The sequence below is a fragment of the Lepisosteus oculatus genome, chromosome 13 (genome assembly GCF_040954835.1).
Source record: "Lepisosteus oculatus isolate fLepOcu1 chromosome 13, fLepOcu1.hap2, whole genome shotgun sequence".
Classification (NCBI taxonomy): Eukaryota; Metazoa; Chordata; class Actinopteri; order Semionotiformes; family Lepisosteidae; genus Lepisosteus; species Lepisosteus oculatus.
In genome coordinates, this window is record NC_090708.1 from 12,347,505 (window position 1) to 12,361,665 (window position 14,161).

A 14,161-nucleotide genomic window follows, 5' to 3' on the forward strand; every position below is an offset into this window, starting at 1 on the left:
ATTTTCTGGCCTAGTGGTGACATACTGTACAAGTGTCTTAGCAGCACTTTCCTAGCTACAGTACCAGAGATTCCAGCCAAGGGTAATTAGAGGTATTAGACTTATATACCAAGGGTTTTGCTTGTATGATGAAACAGTTGAACGTCTAATGTATAGCTATGAAATACCTAATTTAAACGGATGCCTTTGTAGTGCTTTTTTTGCCTATAGAATAAGTTTTAAAGTTAATGGTCTCTTTCTTCCATGAGATATGGACTCGCCTTTTAAAGTATTTTAATGCCGCACATATGCACCGTCTACCTTCTGATTTACAGTATGTATAAAAAGCAAAATATACTAGGACTAGCAATATTTCACTGTTCGCTGTGGGCTGGCGTTATTTCATGAATGTTAGTCTTTGATGAAGATTAACAGTTAATCACTGTGTGACCATCTGTGCCAAGACAGAAAAGCAGGTATTGCATCTTTTTTTTTCTATTCCAGCTGTGGCTTTAAAAAGAAGCTCATCTGAGTTTTGTTTTAATAAAAAAAAACAACCAAGGCCAGTGTTTTACATCCACACCTGAATATTACATCAAAGTTTATTCGCAATGTTTTGTTAACAAAAGCTTTTCAGCACATAAATATTATATATTACACAAGTATTAGAATACTGTACAGTCAAATATAGTGAATAGTTGCTCCATAACTGTCCATCAAGATGACTTTGCAGCATCAGTTTAGAATAGATTGATGGATTCCATAGTCATTAGAGGTAATGTCTTCCCGATTCAACTTCTAACGACATGTCTTTATCTGTTTCATTTGGTAAAACATTTACTGCCGTAAGGATAGCTCATTTTAGATACTAATCAGAAGGTTACCTTGAGGTATTACATTTTGTTGTTAATGACGCACGAACTGTCTAAGAATGTATATGATTGCTCTTGATTATTTTTGGGGTGTTAATCCAAATAAGATCTTTAATAGGTTTGGTGTTCATCTACTTTCTTGTTTAGGTGTAATATTTTACCAGCAAAACACTACCAAACAAGCAGAGCTTCACCAGTCGTTTTTAGCACGGAGTTTATACTTTGTTCAGTTTCTCTTTTCAGAACAAATTAGCCTGGATTACTGAACATAAATAGTACATTCAATATTCTTTTTTTTGCCAGTTTGGATAATAGATTTTTGTAATGGAGGAGAAATTCACTCATTTGAAAGGTTTATGTTAATTATTACTTGCCAGTTCCTAATTAAAAAGTGATTAATTTGGCCATTCCAAAATCTTTAATTCAGTGAAAAGGCATTTACAATATGATGAGCGTATAAAGGGACATCTTTTTATAGTTAGTAGCCACCTAAATGATAAAGGATGTTCAAAACAATTGTGTGAGAAGAGGAATGTTGATGAGTGAAACATGGCAGTAATGTCACTGCACAAATTTTGCTTTCCCAACAAAGTAAGTTAAATTCATTTAACCTTTTACATAAAAAAAAATTGTTCAACTAATTTTTAAAAATAACTCGGGCTTATTCATTAGTTTTTTTTCCTGTCCTCTTTCTTGCTCTAACCTTTTCTAAAGTCTATAATGTATTAAGAATAATACTGGTAAATATGTCTTGTAAACAGGCAAAATATGTGATTTATCTATTAGGTGAGTAAGACTAATAATAAATACATAGAATATATTGTATATGATACTACTTGCAAAGTATTATTTTCACAAGTCAAAATTCTCAAAGAAATACACACTGTGGTCAGTGTTCTTTACTGAATCAAGCTCTTGTGTGTAACAGACATTGTAGCAGGTGATCACTATTGCAGTAAGTACATTGTTGTGAAAAATGTATAATTTAAGACTGAATTGGAAGTTGATGGGTAATAAGTAAGGCAAAATCTGAATCCACAAGTAAAACTACCACAGTATTTTATCACCAAGTATTGTGAAATTTGTAGTGTTGTTGCAGCCTTAATACGAACTATACTTATTTTCCACATTACGAACCCTGTGCTGTCAGTAATTTGTATTACAATGCTTATTTTGCATTATCACAAATATCAAAGAAAATGGAATTCTGAAAAACACATGAAACCAGTTGTGTAATGCCATTTTGTTAGCCTTTGTGATAAGAGGCTTGTTTGTGTTTGCCTGACCGCTCCTGGATTATAATATATTATGTCCAGATGTTTCACTCTATAATTTTCTTATAAAAAGACATGCCCTGAGATTCCAAACCCAAAGCAGCAGTGCGTTTGTTGTAGATAGTAATTAGTCCTTGGCTTTTTTAGAGACAAACCCAAGAGCAGCGCAGAGTTAATGTGATTTGCTATTCTAGACACGACGTTTCCTTTCTTGCTAAGCTGTGCTACGCTGCATTCTAAGAGCCCCAGATGAGAAATTGTCAGCTAGAAATAAAGCTGTATCAGTACTATCCTTCACATAATAAACCACCATCTTACAGTTGGTCCTCAAGCTGAACAGTTTCTCTTGTTTTTAAGCCCTGACCCTACTGTCTGGAACACTTCCTTAAATTCTTATGTATTCACTGATATGCCTGACTCGTTAATCCAAGCCATAATTTAATTCTTAAAATCGGTTAAGCTTGCCTTTCTTTCCATTTGTAACCCCAATTAATCTTAAACTTATCCTTTCGTCTGCCCTCCGGAGGGAAGGAAGATTTTTACACATCCATTCTCTGAAGGGATAAGAACTATTGGATTCATCTCATCGGTCTTTCTCTTTCTCTGTTTTTTTTTTTTCCAGTCCAAGTCTGATGGCCAAAGTCTGCTGACAGAGGTGTTCAAGCGGTTCAATATCATTGAGAGTGACTACTTCGGCCTCGAGTATCAGAACCTGCAGATGAACTGGGTATGTTTCACTCATAACCTGACAATTAAGATCTGCTGTTTCTATTTTCCAAAGCCATTGTAGGCTCACAGACCAGGGATAATACCAATTTACAGGGATTCTCGGTTCCGTCTTCTTTTAAGCATGCTTGTAAAAACCATCTTCAAATGAACAGAGAAGAAATCTGTTAAAAAAAAGAAGTAATTGAAAAGTGTTGCCCCTATGTGATGTAAGTGGTGTCTGCTAGTCACACAGTTTTTATACTGTGCCTTTATAAATAAGGTAGTCCAGATCACTTCCTTAAAGGGGATCTGTAGTCCCAATTTCTCAGACTGGTTACTAAACCTTGGTAACAAAGTAAATTTGTTGATGTTATAGATACATTTTATAAATTTCAAATTAAGCATGGAATTGTGAACTTTGTGAAAGGACTGTTCGTTGTGGCCCTTCCTGCTCACTAGTCACTGGTAATGACAAATGTGATGTACAGATTGTGTAGCAAACATTTCACTGCAGAAATATTCCAACATGAGCTGCATGCAGAGTTACCAAGTAAATAGTATTTGTGGCAAAACCATCTTGAAAGCGAGATTATTAAACTGTTGAATTATTAAACTGTTGAATTAAAAGAGATGTATTCACAACCCTGCCTCTTTACAATGTCAAAGGGCCGCAACCCATCACCGGGAGTCTTGTTACTTTGTTCTGAATCGCAGAACATGGCACTGCGTCTCCCTGAAAATGTTGTGTGTTTTTGTAATGTAAATTGTAGGTTTTACAAGTTACTGTGTGCAGTTTACTTTTATTGTGGTTTGAAATGCATTAATCAGTGCCAGTTCTTTCTAACCCCCGAAATATAAAAATAGTCTTACAAAACCCTCCCAAAATCATCTTCAAGAGAACTGCAACACAAAAGTGTTTTTTGTGTTCACGTATTTTCCCAGTTTTCACAAAAAAAAGTGTTTTTTGTGTTCACGTATTTTCCCAGTATTTTCTGCCTTGGAATTGAATTTGCCTTTGCTATGCTATTGATCCTGTATTAATGATTTTGCTGATAAAATAATTGGTCATGTATTTTGTCTCCACCCATCTGAATTCAGTAAGCTGTTTTCCTTAAAGCTATTTCAAGAAAGCTTAAGAGCAAACTAAATAGTTAAGATTGTATATCTTTTTAATGTTGAATAGTTTTACCCTCTCTTCTTTTTAAGCATATACCCCTCTAATGGGTGAATGAGCTCTATTACTAACTAAATAAAAACATGCAACCATGTCAATTTTTCATCTAATTAATTGCATTTTCAGTATTTGAGGGCATCTTTGATGAAAACATCATCTTCATTTTATATTTCTATAATTGAAATGAAATGGCAGACTACAGTATATACAATGGTTAGGAACTAGCGAGAACAAGTTATGGTCTCCTCACATCGTAAGAGACATCTAAAACGTTTTTACAAAAAAGAGGGGTAAACAATTGTCAATTCAAAGCTGATTAATGAAGGTCCATTTAAACCTGGAATGTCAAAATGTGTAGAGCCAACTATAAATGGATCCGTAAATAGAGAATATGGTGCATTTCTGACTAGGCCTAGGGATGCTTGAATTAAAATCCAGATAAAAAAAATTAATTCTGCTAGATGAGATGATCAGAACTGTTGAGGTAAATTAAATAAATTAAAGTCTCCATAACATCATAAAAACAAGGTACTGATTGCTTGTGCCTATTGTAATCTAAAAGTTTGAATTTTTTAAAGTCCTGTTTTAAAGATTATTTTTTCAAGTGGTAATATTGGAATTTATTTAAGAGTAAGAGTTAATCTATCATCCGTTTCCCCTAATTTATTTCAGTGCAGGATACCTGTTCTAGACATTACATTGGCTGTAGACCTCTAGTTTTTACAGTAGTTCTTAACACCTTGCAGTGCTGTGGCCTGCCCTTCCTCAAGTTAAGGTTCTTGAGCAGCGAGGATTCAGAATATTCTGATGCTGTAGAAAGCACCCTTGGGGTAGTGAAGGTTGCGGGCAGTGCCGTGACTTAGTACTGCTTAGAGTAGAGTTCAGAAGCGGCATGGGGCTGTGATGACAGAGGTGCATTCCTCTTTCAATCAGGCCCAGATGTTCAGGGGAAGCAGGGCCTCTTCCGTGTGCTGCCCCTCAGTCAGAAAGAGCCACGAACTCTGTCACTTTGGTCCTCACAGCCAGTGTTATACCTCCCCTGACAGCCATCGCTGCCATTGGCCTCGGGCATTCTGGATGGATGCCTCCTGCCTGCCACCTTTTAAACCAGTGCTGTGTCCACAGATATACCAATTTCCACCTTAATCCACACTTGAAACACTGGAGGAATCATTTACAAGTTCCTGTGAAATTAAGATGTACGCTATGGACCATGTATTTTACACTAACTAAAATACAATCAAAATAAATTCCGTGCCTGGTGCCATGAATTAGCAGGAAATGCATACATGTTTGGAAATGCTAGCATTTAATTTCCCTGTGAGCTTTGTGATCTAGGCGTAGTGAAATCAGCGCCGTCAGAGAAGGGAACTGAAATGTCAACGATAGAACTCTTAGATAAAGCAAGATCACTTTGAGCACAGTTGATGGGGAAAAAGGAGGGACAGGGCAGAAAGAAGGCGTTTTTGCTTACCAACTGAGTAATTTTCTTTCTTCATTTTTCAGATGTGGTTGGAGCCATTGAAACTCGTTTTAAAACAAGTCAGAAGTATGTATGAAGTTTTTCAGCAGCCGCTGTCTTTTTTTTCCTTTATTTTTTCTACACCACACTGTACATTCTGTGATAAGTTGTGTGTAGTGATCAGTTTGTGCTTGTTCCAGGGCCCAAGAACACCCTCTTCAGGCTGTCTGTGAAGTTCTTCCCTCCAGACCCTGGTCAGCTGCAGGAGGAGTATACCAGGTGTGGGAAAGTAACCCTCTGCCTTTCAGCTGTTCAGCTGTGGAGGTTTTCTAGTACAGCAGGAGCACATTCCATGCGTCCATATTTACTAAGGGAACTGTTTCATTGTAAGATGGTATCTTAAAAACAGCATGAGCTCCCTTTTATCGTATGAGGCTTTTAGTGCCTAATGGATGACAATGTGCAGAATATAATCTGTTTTCTAAAGCTGTGCTGAATACTTTTTAATGGACATAAATGCACCCTGCTGGCAAAACATGGAAGTTAATAGTAAAATGCCCTGGGTGTGGTTTATTGCCTATCTTTTTCTTACAGAAAAGAAATGTGGATATGCATGGTACGCTTTCTGAATGTATGTGCCTTGCTATTAATTTTTAAAGTATTAGAAGGTGGTTTATGCCATTTCTGCAAATAACTCCGCAGTTAGGGTGTAGTTAAGGCTGTGGTCAGGATGTGGTTCTGTTACTAACATGCAATTTATCTACAGTAAAGATGGGTTAGTATCATATTTATGCCAATTTTTTAATACTATCTTAATGCCAGCATATATTGAGAACATTTCTAAAATGTGTGACATTTTTGGGTAACCATCTTGTTAGATATTTAACAATTTCCTTAAAGCATCTTTAGCATAGGTAAGATGGGGAATCAGTCTGTATAGCCAGACTGGAAAATATTGTTAAGGAAATTCTTGTGGTATGCTGTTTGCTGTAAAATCTTTTTTGTGATTTTGGAAGAGATGGATACCAGTTTCTGTGCTAATACAAATAATGTAGAACTTTCTTTCCTCTGCCTGATGCACAATTCTTCCTTGGAATGCAAATGAGTGAAATACTGATTAATTTCATCATCAGACGGTTTCTCGTTATTATCTCTCAGCTACTTTTATTGTTCCGTCAGTGTTGTAATAATAAAGTCCTTTCTGGTATCCTTTTTTTTACCTGTGTTTGCAAATCACTGTCCCACGTTCCTTTAACTGGGCACCTGATTGATTTATTAACCCATGACAGCCTCGCCTTCCTAGTGTAGCATCAGTTGATCGGCTCGCTGACTGTCGCCCGCTTGTGCGTTAGATACCTGTTCGCCCTCCAGATGAAGAGAGACCTGACGGAAGGCAGGCTGACCTGCACTGAGAACACCGCCGCCCTGCTGGCCTCTCACCTGCTGCAGTGTAAGTGCCCCAGCTGGGAGACACCCCCCTGCTCTTCTCCATGTCAGTGGCCAGCGACGTGTTCTGTTTTTTTTTAATATGTGAATATATATCACTTTTTCAGCAAGGACACTTTTGTAGTTTGGGGATATTCTGCGCGTGTTATGCCAGCGAAGAGGTAGATAACTCAGCCATGACTGCAGGCTATAGGCATGATAGTATCTGAGCTGTTTTGAGTGTGGTACAAATCCTAAAGCCGAAATGTGAAACCAAGTAAAAGCTAATAAGCAAGGAAGTTAACAGAAGATACACCATCAGTAAGTTGGTGGAAATAAATTGTCACTGTTGGAATGATTTTATAAGGAAAAGTGTTAGCGCAGCCCAGACTGGACAAACATTGGCCCATCACAGTATGCTTCTGCTGATTAGTGAATATTCCCACTCTCCTTGTAATTAATGCAGCGGAAATTGGAGATTACGATGACATGGCTGACCGAGAGTACCTGAAACTTAACAAGCTGCTGCCCAACCAAGAGAGAGTACAGGAGAAGATCATGGAGTTCCACCGAAGACACGTGTGAGTGCCCCAGAGCCCACTCCTTACTGTGTGTGACTGCTGCTCCTGTAGTACTGGCCTGGAAAGACCCCCTTTGACCAAGCTGGTAAAGCATAATAAATGTACATATGCTGTTATTCAGGTCTTAATACTGCAGGTCCTAAACCTTTGTCTCTTCAGTGGTAATCATGTCCACCTTTTAGGCTACCATTACTAAAATTATCTAATTCTTGTGCATGCCTGGTTGTTTATAAATGAATTGTTTTAGGTTTATGGACTCTGCAGTTTGAAACATTATTTTTATACAGGAGAGTATTGCTGTACCTTACAGCATCACTGTCACATTTCTGTAACTTATCAGTCAAGGCGTCCTCATAGAATTATTTTTTCTTTTGGTGAGCCTAGTGTTGACAACCTGTCTTAATTCTCCATGTTTTTTTTTTAAGTTCTCGGATATTTTGTCCTGTATTAATTTGTTCTGTAATGGACTTGTCACTGACTGGTAAAGAGACAATTTTACCTTTCAGCTATGTTGGTTATTTTCGACAAGGGAACACTGCCAGTGAGTCTGCCCTTCTGAAGGGTATTCAGCATTTTTTTTTGTCTTAAGTATAACATTGAAGGAGCTGTGCATACTAATTAGCACTGTGTTTTTAGTCACAGGAGAACATTTAGTGCAGAGATAATAATTATTATTTTATTGTATATAATGTATAATGATCAGAAAACACATCTGTTCCACTGTATATGTAATTAAGGAGCTGAGGGCATGACCTCTGTTTTGGGAGTAGCTGCCAAATGGTCCAAGGTTATTGTTTAAATGCCATAGCTTTGCTTGGGTATGCTGGTAAAATGGTAATACTGAAGTTCCGACATGATCAAAACATCTCGGGCAACAATCAGGCCTTCACACATGATGCAGTTTTAATCCCGTGACTGTATTTTAGCCCTCGTGTCTCTAAAAACAAAAAAGCCTCTCAACTGTGTCGTTACACCTGGGATGCAGATTTTTCCTCTCGCTCCGGTTCAAACCTCCATGTCCTCGGCTGTGCAGTTATGAAAACGCCCTTGTTGGGAACGTGCTGTAATCCTTCCTGGCTCATCATGAGGGTTTGCCTGGTTCCGAGTCTGGACTGTAATCTGCACCCCAAGCCGTTTTATTAGCCAGATGGACAGCAGTACCTGGGAGGGCCATAAGGAGATTTCTGTGCTTAAAGGATGAGTAAAATTAGAATGTGGTGATGATCTGGAAAGCATCCAGAACACCAGGATTAGTTTAGCTGAGAGAAAAAGATTTGATGGATTTTTTTTTTTTCCTTGTTATGCGATTTATCTTATAATCATAGCAAAGCACCTTTCTTAAGATGAAAATAAAATGCAATTTGGTGAATTTCCTTTAAGGGTAAGGAGAAGGAGCTGTCTGTTCATCTGTAAGGAAAGGCTTGGAGGAAGAGTCGCGTTCTCATTTCAGAGAGCCTAAGACCAATTTCTTGCTTTTTCTTGCATATAGTAGTAAAACTAGCTTTGTGTACTAATAAACTATGGAATGTTTTGCATGGCATTCTGTCTCAACTAAGTTGCTGCAGGCTGGGGTCTTTTTATTTCCATTGTATGGGATGAGGATTTCTTTTTATTTTAGAAAACTCAACATTTCGCCTTAATTTGTATTTGTGGAAATGTCAAAAGTTTGAAATACCCCATGGGAACAGTTTTCCTGGGAAATTTTTATAGGATTTATTTTCTTTGGGGAAATATACATAACGGACTGAGAGAGGATTTGAAAACTACTGTGGGGCTAAACTTGCAATAACCACGTAGCCTCCAAAAAGCAAGAATACTGTAACGAGACGCTGGTGTATTAGTTTGGGTTTTTTTTTCTGCTCCTGGCTGTGATGGCTTTGCGGGTCTTCCACCAGCTGTTCTGCTGCCAGCTCACCGGGCGTCTCCTCTCGTCTCCAGGGGCCAGACTCCAGCCGAGTCGGACTTCCAGGTGCTGGAGATAGCCCGGAAGCTGGAGATGTATGGGGTGCGTTTTCACCCGGCCGCTGACCGCGAGGGAACCAAAATCAACCTGTCTGTGGCTCACATGGGACTGCAGGTCTTCCAGGTAAGCTGGCTGCTGCAGTGGCTTTTAGCTTGTGGTTAGTTCGATTTGTGCAAGCAGCTTAATTCTTCTGCGTTTTTTGTTTAGGGCAATACAAAGATCAACACCTTCAACTGGTCCAAGATTCGCAAACTGAGTTTCAAGCGGAAGAGGTTCTTGATCAAGCTGCACCCTGAGGTTCATGTAAGTATTCATAACTGGTAGAGGCTCAAGTAGCTTAATGTTTCAGTGAAGGCAGGACAGCAGGTATTTACAGTATATTCAGTGGGGGGGCAGTGCTGTTACAGATTTCAGAACAGAGGGTGTCTGTTCTTGAGCTGGGCTTTGCAATGTCAGATTACTCAACATAAAAAAATAAAGGAAAACTGTGCAATTGAGGTTGTATTTGAGACTGGACTTAGATAATTAGTCTTATTATACTGGAGCCTTTACAGATGTTTGCACCACTGCTTTTACAGTACCTCTGCCTGTGGTTGCACCTTATTGAACATTCCACTTGTTCCAGATGTATCCTATTTACTACTTTTTAGGGCTTCCTGGTACTGCAGTTCTTCTCATACACCGTTGCTCAACTTGAGTATAACTAGTGTCTTCCTTTTTTAACGTATGTCCTGGGTAGTGTTAGTCAAAGAACAGGAGAGCATGTGGAGTGAAGCACTGAAGTGAAGTAGGTCGGAAGAGCTGCAGATTGAAGCCCTGGTTCACAGAGACACAAGGGTGCATGCCACTTAGCTCTGGCACCTGTGCACTCCCTCTGCAACGCATCTTGAGTTGTGTTCCTGGATAGAGACTTGTGCTTCCCGCAATGTTTTTTAGGGTCCCCATCAGGACACGCTGGAGTTCCTAATGGCCAGTCGCGACCAGTGTAAGGTGTTCTGGAAGAACTGTGTGGAGTACCACACTTTCTTCCGCCTGTTTGACCAGCCAAAGCCCAAGTCCAAAGCCATCCTCTTCAGCAGAGGTTCCTCCTTTAGATATAGGTAACGGAGCTCTTGCTTCTCCGCCCGTACCTGTGATTCTTGAAAGCGAACCCACTTTTTGTTTTTTATCAAAGACATTCTGTTCACCTTTTTGTTGTACATCACTAGAATGTTTTTAAAAGAGGTATGATGCAGAGATGAGTCAGTGAAACATTTCAAGTCTTGATTCCATGTCTATTCTATTCTAGAGACTTCACAAATTCTTTAAAATTTGGATTTCCAAACAGACATGTCGCCTCATAGTTTTAACATGGTGCTAACCTGAATGTTGTTCTCTGATAAAGCCATTTGTGATCAGTATTTATTGTTGTTACAATGACTCAGCAGTGCACTGGTGAAGTGTTTTTGATGTATTCATGTTGCTTGTGTTAACAGTGGGAGGACACAGAAACAGCTGGTGGAGTATGTGAGGGACAGTGGAGCTCGGAGAACACCATACCAGAGGTGAGAATGGGATCTAGAGCTTCCAGATTATTGCGGACGAACGCAAAGTGAATCAAATGTGGTCATCATTTTACTGACGCATGAGATAGGAGTGTATTGTCTCTTTTTCAAACGTGCTTTCCAGTTCACACTTCTTTCGTTTTCCTCATGGCTGAATGTAACTATTAAAAAAAAAAAAGATCACGGTAAGTAATCAATGAAATTGTTTTTGAGATGAATAAATTTCTGGTAGCAACTTCTTTCTTGCGCAGTCTTCACATGCCATCTTCACAAGCATCTACTTGCTGCTTTGTGTTACTTATCTGGGATGAGCGGAGCATAACATTCCCACCACACTGATCGGTGGGTTTAAACTTAAGCACTAGCAGCTTCGTAAAGAAAGAATATGGTGGGGAAGGTTAATATTCTGTAGTGTTACCCTTCCACAGAAATTGATTTGCAACTTCAGGGCATTTGTTGGAGACATACCAGAAAGCTGGTTGGTTGTTTTATTCCTCCCTAAACTCTTTATTGACTGATCGTTTAAATGGAATGTGTTCATAGACATTGCATACTCGGTTTTAGTCCATTTCAGTCTCTGGAGTGCCACAGCACGGCTCAATGCATCAGTTGATGAAACTTGCAGCTGTTGTGTGATGCCTCAGGCAAGTTTTTAGGATGTGTTTAGAATTGTCTTCTCTTCCCGGTAGGAGGAACAGCAGAGTTCGTATGTCCACTCGCTCGCTGGCTCCTGACGTGCCAAAACAGGTTAGTAGAGAGGAGTGACTCCCTGTGATTGCAACACTTGCCGTCCTGTTTGCTGTCAATGTTGCCAGTCGCCTGTGAGTGGAGTGGGTCATTTCCATGTCCAGCCCACTTTGGCTCATCAGGCCAGAGCTTGTCCTGGTGTCTGTGGCTGGGAGAGCAGAGGAGCTCTGAAGTCGTATCTCGCTGCCCAGCAGTACTGTCATACCGGGAGTATTCTTCAGTTTTGAACCCAAGTGCTCTTTTCTGTATTCATACTGGAAATGGCCTCGTACCTCAACATCACAGAACTGAGCCCCCTCTCTCTTTTTGCAGAGTCTGTCATTCAGCGAAAGCCTCAGGGTCCCCGGCTCCCCTTCTTCAGCCACCATCTCCTTCCACTCCCTGCACGCCGCCAGCACCCCCCCGCAGCCCGAGCCGCAGCCTGCCCGCCCACCCAGCCCCCCGAAGGAGGACTCCGCCCCGGCTGCCCCCCCGCCCCACTACGCCTTCCAAGGTGCCACTTGTAACCGGGCGGCAGGAGACTGCAGCCCCTCGTGTGTGTGTGTAGAGAGTAGCGCTCCCAACCCGCAGCCCTCCCAAAATGGCAATGATGATAATGAGCAGGGGGTGGGGGTGGGTGGGGGCGGACGGGGAGTAATCGCCAGCGAGGATTTTGACCTAGGAAACATGAGGGCCAGGCAGACCCCGGCGTTCTCCCTCGGCACTGCACAGCTGCAGGTCACGGAGGAGTTCATAGATGATGACCCCACCGAAATCTCCTTTTTTGGTGGGGGAGCCGAAGCGTATGTTTACGGGTACCAGGGTGCCGAGCAGGACTTCCGTTTCGGCTACGGGGAGGGGGACGCCAGCCAGACGAGGGGCTACTTCCCCGGGCTGGAGGATCTGAACGGCAACCCGAATCCCTTCTCCGAGGGAGGGCTGGGCTGTTCGGAGACCAGCTCCCTCGCCAACAACCGGTCGCAGTGCAGCTCCCTGGACATCCTGCCTCTCAATTCCAACTCCGACTCCTTTTCCCTCGGAATGGGCGGCCCTGACTCTTCCTCTCTCAGGTTGCCGGGTTCCGAGAACCAGTCGGAAGCCAGTTCCATGGTGAACTTCCCGGCGTACTCGGTGCGCTCGGAGTCGAGCTCGGCCGTGCAGTTCAGCGACCTGGTGGAGCAGCTGGAGCAGCTGAGCTGCCCCCCCACGGCCACCGAGGGCTCGAGCTGCAGCAGCGACTCGGACTCGGACTGGGGCTCCGACAGCGGCCTGCCCCCCGAGCACGCGCTCTTCTTCAGCAATCCCATGGCCAGTAAACCCAGCGTTGACTGCTTTCTCCTGGAGTGTCAAAACCTGGGGGCGCTGGGGCTGACCGACCCGTCGGGCGTGACCCACATCAACCTATAAAGCCGCTTTTCAGGGCTCGCTTCCTGCAATTTGGAGCGTAGCCTTATTTCGTATACAAAATCCTGTATCTATTGATCTAGGGCAAAAACGCTGATGAATTTATCCGCTGTTCATGGAGGTCATACTCGTATACCATACCTGTCCTTTTCCATTTGTAATGATTCCTTGCATTTCTTCCCCTTTGCCTTTCCTGAACTGTGCGTTTGTCTCGCTGCATGCAAATTTAGACTCCAAGTAAATTACAGCCTCTTATATACGGGCTGTTTGACTTTTTTTAGGTCTGGGCGGTGTTGCCCTTTCCGATTCAGCAGAAAAAAACGTTTGCTGCCAGTAGTGTCGAAGGACACATGCTATGTGGTGTTGGATCTGAGTAGTTCTTTAGGGGCAAAGACTCATAGCATTTTCATTCACCACGTGAAAGGAGTGTCCAGTTGGCCAATTCATGCTTCTTATCATGAAAGAATTTGTGAGAAGTGAATGGGGCTGTGAATAAGATCTTTGACTATTAAGCCATGATTTATTTACTAGTCTTGCATTGTCTTGGTCATTTGTAGCAGGAATAGATTGTCAAGAGAAATTAGGTATTTTCAGTGGCTTATATCAGGTGAGATGAGGGAGAATTCATCTGTTTTTTTTAATGATGAGCTTGTTTAAACTCATTCTTGCAGCTTTTACTGTCTTTGCATTGTTTTTGTTTTGTCGTTCCTTATAAATATGCTAGTACGAATTTGTGGTGGATGTTTTATAGTCAAATGTTTTCTTTACGTTTGTCTCTGGGTAGGGTGGTAAAGTGTTGAAGTGGAGTAGGATTTGTTTAATGTGACATCTGATTGTCAAAGTCTAGGTTGTTTGCACACTAAAGATTGTATCTTTTTAATATTGTTTAATGGAACTTCAGAGTTTTTTTTAGGTCTCTTTTCCTTTATTAGGGTCACCAGTAAGGAATTGTGTGATATGTTTTGTCTAATCCTTGAGCTATACAGTTTTTTTTTCCTACGTTTTTCCTGTTGCTGACCTTTTGATTTGTTCTGGTGCTGGTACTCTCC

General features: G+C 41.2%; 1 protein-coding gene across 9 annotated transcripts in view; it reads left to right on the plus strand.

Moving 5' to 3' along the window:
- The window catches only part of farp2 (FERM, RhoGEF and pleckstrin domain protein 2), a 63,217-nt gene that overhangs the window by 21,485 nt on the left and 27,571 nt on the right, over window positions 1–14,161 (plus strand). For all 9 annotated transcript variants that reach the window (XM_069197613.1, XM_015361147.2, XM_015361141.2 and 6 more), the window contains 11 exons: window positions 2,748–2,852; window positions 5,514–5,556; window positions 5,670–5,748; window positions 6,822–6,919; window positions 7,361–7,475; window positions 9,414–9,561; window positions 9,646–9,741; window positions 10,375–10,538; window positions 10,914–10,982; window positions 11,672–11,729; window positions 12,042–12,222. In XM_069197613.1, coding sequence (XP_069053714.1) covers window positions 2,748–2,852; window positions 5,514–5,556; window positions 5,670–5,748; window positions 6,822–6,919; window positions 7,361–7,475; window positions 9,414–9,561; window positions 9,646–9,741; window positions 10,375–10,538; window positions 10,914–10,982; window positions 11,672–11,729; window positions 12,042–12,222 — 1,156 coding nt within the window. The remainder of the gene's footprint in view (window positions 1–2,747; window positions 2,853–5,513; window positions 5,557–5,669; window positions 5,749–6,821; window positions 6,920–7,360; window positions 7,476–9,413; window positions 9,562–9,645; window positions 9,742–10,374; window positions 10,539–10,913; window positions 10,983–11,671; window positions 11,730–12,041; window positions 12,223–14,161) is intronic.